Source organism: Aplysia californica, unplaced genomic scaffold, assembly GCF_000002075.1.
Source record: "Aplysia californica isolate F4 #8 unplaced genomic scaffold, AplCal3.0 scaffold00741, whole genome shotgun sequence".
Lineage (NCBI taxonomy): Eukaryota > Metazoa > Mollusca > Gastropoda > Aplysiida > Aplysiidae > Aplysia > Aplysia californica.
Genome location: NW_004798011.1, coordinates 391,324 through 396,733, shown reverse-complemented (window position 1 = coordinate 396,733; position 5,410 = coordinate 391,324). Strand labels below are relative to the sequence as shown.

At 39.2% G+C, this 5,410-nt stretch overlaps 1 protein-coding gene across 1 annotated transcript; it reads right to left on the bottom strand.

Moving 5' to 3' along the window:
- Positions 1 to 1,360: 1,360 nt before the first annotated feature.
- Positions 1,361 to 4,404, bottom strand: LOC101849246 (rootletin; the record flags this gene model as incomplete). The annotated part of the gene is given in 2 exon segments (XM_005108991.3): positions 1,361 to 1,642; positions 3,627 to 4,404. Coding segments are annotated over 2 exon segments (555 nt in total), but the record flags the coding sequence as incomplete, so codon positions are not given.
- Positions 4,405 to 5,410: the final 1,006 nt, after the last annotated feature.

The window sequence follows — 5,410 nt, the reverse complement described above, 5'->3', positions numbered from 1 at the left end:
ACCTGAAAATCTGTCATAGAGGTATGAAAAAGTAGCCAGGAACTGGAGTATATCATGAGAGACATATTGTGTCCCATAGACAAAGAAAAAGCCAATAACACCTTGAAAAGATGGGGCAATAGATGGCAACATGTCGATGTTCGTGGCAATAGATGGCAACATGTCGATGTCTGTTCGTGGCAATAAATGGCAACATGTCTACTCTATGTATGTTCATGACACAGATTCAGAGCCAAACTTCATTGTTTCCGACCAGTATGTGCTGATGTCAAACATGGATACATCTCCACCTCTTTTCTAAAATATCTCTGTTCCTCTTTATAAAATAGCATTCATCGTGTTCTCGTTAAGGCCTCAGGCTCATCGGCACAACAGGACAACAACAAAAACTTCTACATAAATATCTCAACACAGAAAACAGTAAGCTGATAAACAACCATCAACATCATACTAGAACACAACAAAAGTGACAAGAGAGAACAGAACAAAAGTGACAAGAGAGAGAACACAACAAAAGTGACAAGAGAGAACACAACAAAAGTGACAAGAGAGAACACAACAAAAGTGACAAGAGAGAACACAACAAAAGTGAGTCGTAAAAGGCACAAGTTGAGCATGCAGGCCTCTGACACACAAAGATACAAAGCCATTCAAATATGGAACATCCCTGAAGATTTCTATTCTTTTTCTTCTTCCTCTTTCTTCAATCTTTACTACAGCATTTTGCTACACTTCCAGCAGTTAGTGATTTTTTCACAACTCTGGCAATATCTTGTGCCTCCAAAATAGCAAATCTTTTACATAGCATAGGAGGAAAAGTAAAACAGATCACCAAATCTAAATTAAAAGTTACTGTTACTTTTACCATAGAGTTTTCCTGCGCAAAGCACCAAGTCTTATCTTGGAAGTACTTTTTGCAGCCAGAGATTTTCCAGAGAAATGTATCTAGTCTGACAAAAGACCTTCTCCGTCCCGGGTTTTTCCTAGTGTTTCGGATTTGTCGTTAGAGCAATGATTTTGAGGCCCCAAGGACAATCATTTGTGACCCCTGGTTAAAGCCAGTTTTGTGTTAGGGCAGCCCATCCATTTTTCTCATAAGCCAAATGTGGCTGAGCCATACAGGAAGAAGCACTGCTAAGTCTCTGGCAGCAACAAGTAGGTCGTAGAACACGATATACTGAAGAACTGTTCACATTCTGAACAGAGAAGAAAGATAGAGAAGACTGGATGAGCTGGTCTGCATAGAGTACCGCCCCGCCATACATCACTTTACTTTACAAACAGACCCCTACAGTAGAGTGTTAGGGAAGACAGCATGCTACCCTTGCCCTCTGACATATAGTGAATGGGACAGACTTACCCGCTCACTCAGAGCATTATACTTGATCCCAAGCTCGTCTCGGTCGGCGCGCGAGGCAGACAGGAGGTCCTCCACTCGGTTGAGTTCTTGCGAGAGCAGGCGGTTCTCCTCCTGCAGCGTGGTCACGCTGGGCTGGGTCGTCATGCCCGGCAACGTCAGCTCCTCCGTGGACAAATTCTTGGTGATGATCTCCCGTATCCTCGCTGGGATCTTCGCCGGATTGCCGTCAGTGCCTCGGATCGTGTAATCTTCCGAATCTTTCAAGATCGAGTCTTCCAATCTCTGTACAGGAAAAAGGAAAGATTCAAATAATATATATTATAAACAAAAGAAGAGCTAAAGAACTACCCATTAATCTGATTTGAAAACACAAAAAGATCGCCGATGTGCAATCAATTTTCTCCTTGGGTCTCATGGAAAGTAAAAGTTTTCCACATTTAAAAAAAAAGTAAATAGGCTTTCAGCTTTCAAACAACAAAGAATGAAGATTGGCAATACATTAGCAATCTGAGCCTGCTTCTTACAGATTTCTTTCAAAAAGCACACAAAGCCTGCATTCAAACAACATAAATGTTACGGTCACTTAGCGCAATAATGCGCAGGTGAGAATTATCCATTCCGGTCACCGGGCGCAGTTCTGCGCCAGACCTGTTGCAGTCACTCTCCTGGCTGGGTGACCAGATGGGCTATTTTGTACTGCTCGTTGAGTGACTGCAAAGTGTTTAACATTTTCAGGTCCAACCAAAATATATTTTTATTTTCTTATTTAACTTAGAGATTTAAGACAGCACAAATTTGACGTCAGATTTTGACGCTCAAAGTCATGTGTTGTAAAAGGTCAGCAAAAAGGACTTTGAAAAGTATTGATTGACATAGTTAAAATTTTAAAAGGCTATCATGGAGCACATTACTTTTTCACAGAATTAAAACTTGACAATATTTCTGCAACTTGGAAAACATCAAACCAACACCACATACTGACAACATGATTCATTGAGCTATACATGTACATATAATATGTTCTTCTGTTAATGCCTAGATAATACACAAATTGTTTTCTCATAATTTTCCAAGCTGTTGTCAAGTGCTATACAACACGCTTTAGACAAACCCTTTTTGTCACACTTGGATACTGAACTATAAATATAGATCTAGATCTATATTTAGTTTTGAAACAGATTCACATCCTCCACTTTCTTTTCCCCAAGAAAGTTGTGTACACAGCAATCAAGAGGGAAATTGGATTGTCCAGTGGTTTTTTTACAATGTTTAGCAAAAGAAGAATGGTGGTGAGGAAGGGAGTAGCCATTATCATGTCTAAGTCTTCCAGTAGAGACATGTCATGTTTGGCTATTAGGCTAGAATCTAGTACAGTAAAACAATGATTAAAACCCATACCATGGGTCTACAATCAATCATGATCACACGAGACAGTTAAAGCGATACAGAGTGATCACACGAGACAGTTAAAGCGATACAGAGTGATCACACGAGACACTCAGTTAAAGCGATACAGAGTGTGTGTACAAATAAAACCCATACCATGGGTCTGCAATCAATCATGATCACACGAGACAGTTTAAAAAGCGATAGAGAGTGATCACACGAGACAGTTAAAGCGATACAGAGTGTGTGTACAAATAAAACCCATACCACGGGTCTAAAATCAATCATGATCACACGAGACAGTTAAAGCGATACAGAGTGTGTGTACAAATAAAACCCATACCACGGGTCTAAAATCAATCATGATCACACGAGATACTCGGTTAAAGAAAAGCAATACAGCCAGAAGTGTGTGCACAAAATAAAAACTGTTTATATCATCGAAGTGACTAGAAAATCTATGTCTCCAAACGCTCGGGAAAATAAACTTGAGCTCTATTTCTCCGAACGGTTTCCGATCTCGAGATTTTTTTGGTTATTTGCGAGATTTACGCGTCATCTTTCAATTTGCGAGGACTGGGAAGAAGCATAAACTTTTTTTAATCGAATTCAATTTCTAGAGCTAGATTCTAGATCTAGATCTAGATCTAGATTCTAGATCTAGAGCTAGATTCTAGATCTAGATATCTAGATTCTAGAGATCTAGATCTAGATCTAGATTTAATTAGATTTCTAGATTCTATAACTATAGGACAGAGAGCTGCATCTCTTCTCTGTGTAAAGTTTAACCTGTACTAGATCTAGATCTAAATTCTAGAATCTAGATCTAGATCTAGATCTACAAGGAATCACAACACAACAGAACACACATTCCTCTGACCAGTAACGTTGCGTAATCATTGTTAGATTTTGACGCAGAGGAAATATCAGCCATCAGGTCCCGGGTTTCTATGTGGAAAGAGGTTGGCAGATCGAAAAACTCATCTAGACTTCGTCTGGCACCCCTCAAACTACCATCGTCACCAAGTAGAGATCTAGATTCAGATCTAGAATATCTATCACTTTGAATTTGAACTTTCGAAGCATCGTCCTCCACACAATCACGAACAGGCGGGGATGTTGTTGTTCGGGATGGATTATCGTCTGCATCCATCGCAAAAGTCTATCTTATTGGAATTTTAAAAAGTTCTTCAATACTAGATCTAGATCTAGATCTAGATCTAGATTCTATTACGCTAGAGGGTGAAATAGAAGTTTTCAACAAAAACTTTTCCTCAAGGTCTTAGCAGTCTCTTTCACTTTCATGCGGAAACTTGGCATTGTTCCTTCCACTTGAAAGCAAAGCGGAAGTGAAATGTTTCGTGTTTCGGATAAAAGATCAGTGCTCGCTCTTACTTTTTAACGAAATTCTATTCAAACTTGGAGGTCCCTTTTATGGGCCCTAACGACAGCGTCAGTTTCTATAACAACGTGTACACAATAATGAAGCAACTTTGAGTAGTGCTCCTTTTCTCTGTAAACATTAAGAAATAAATAGCTGCTTTATATTTTCCCGGAACATTCAAAATCACCAAAGTGTTCAAATGAAAATGTTAGCCGGAAAAAAGGACTGGAAGACATTGTCATCGATCGGTGCTATTGTCAATAAACATGATGCCTTCGGCTTCGGTATAATAATAATATACGCAACTGGTGTTGAATTAATTTGGAGCAATTAAAGTAGGAGAGGTAATAATTTCATATCTTATACAAGCAGCCGCTTAGACGATCTTAAATAATAAACTTCGGTTATTGAGGGCGGTTGTATGAAGGCTGTGTTTTTGTTGTCGTTTTGTTGTCAGTTGTTTTTTTTTGTTTTTTTTTTTGGGGGGGGGGTTTGTAGGCCTATTATTGTTCTAGTTGTTGTTGTTACTGCTGTTGTTGATCATGGTGATGTGGGTGAAGTCATGAATTGCTGCTGTTAAAATTAAGGTTTCTAGAACATGTTAGAAGAGACTGAGACGGTTGAAGGGAAGGGAGTGCATTCCAAGACCAGATCACAGAACAGAAGTAAATGCAGCGAGCAACACACACATAACGACATCACGGAAATAACAACACATATACATAACGACATCACGGAAATAACAACACACATACATAACGACATCACGGAAATAAAAACACACATACATAACATCACGGAAATAACAACAACACACACACACATACATAACGACATCACGGAAATAACAACACACACACATAACGACATCACGGAAATAAAAACACACACACATAACGACATCACGGAAATAACAACACACACACCATAACGACATCACGGAAATAACAACACACATACACATACATAACGACATCACGGAAATAACAACACACACACACATAACGACATCACGGAAATAACAACACACACACACATACATAACGACATCACGGAAATAACAACACACACACATAACGACATCACGGAAATAAAAACACACACACATAACGACATCACGGAAATAACAACACACACACCATAACGACATCACGGAAATAACAACACACATACACATACATAACGACATCACGGAAATAACAACACACACACACATAACGACATCACGGAAATAACAACACACACACACATACATAACGACATCACGGAAATAACAACAC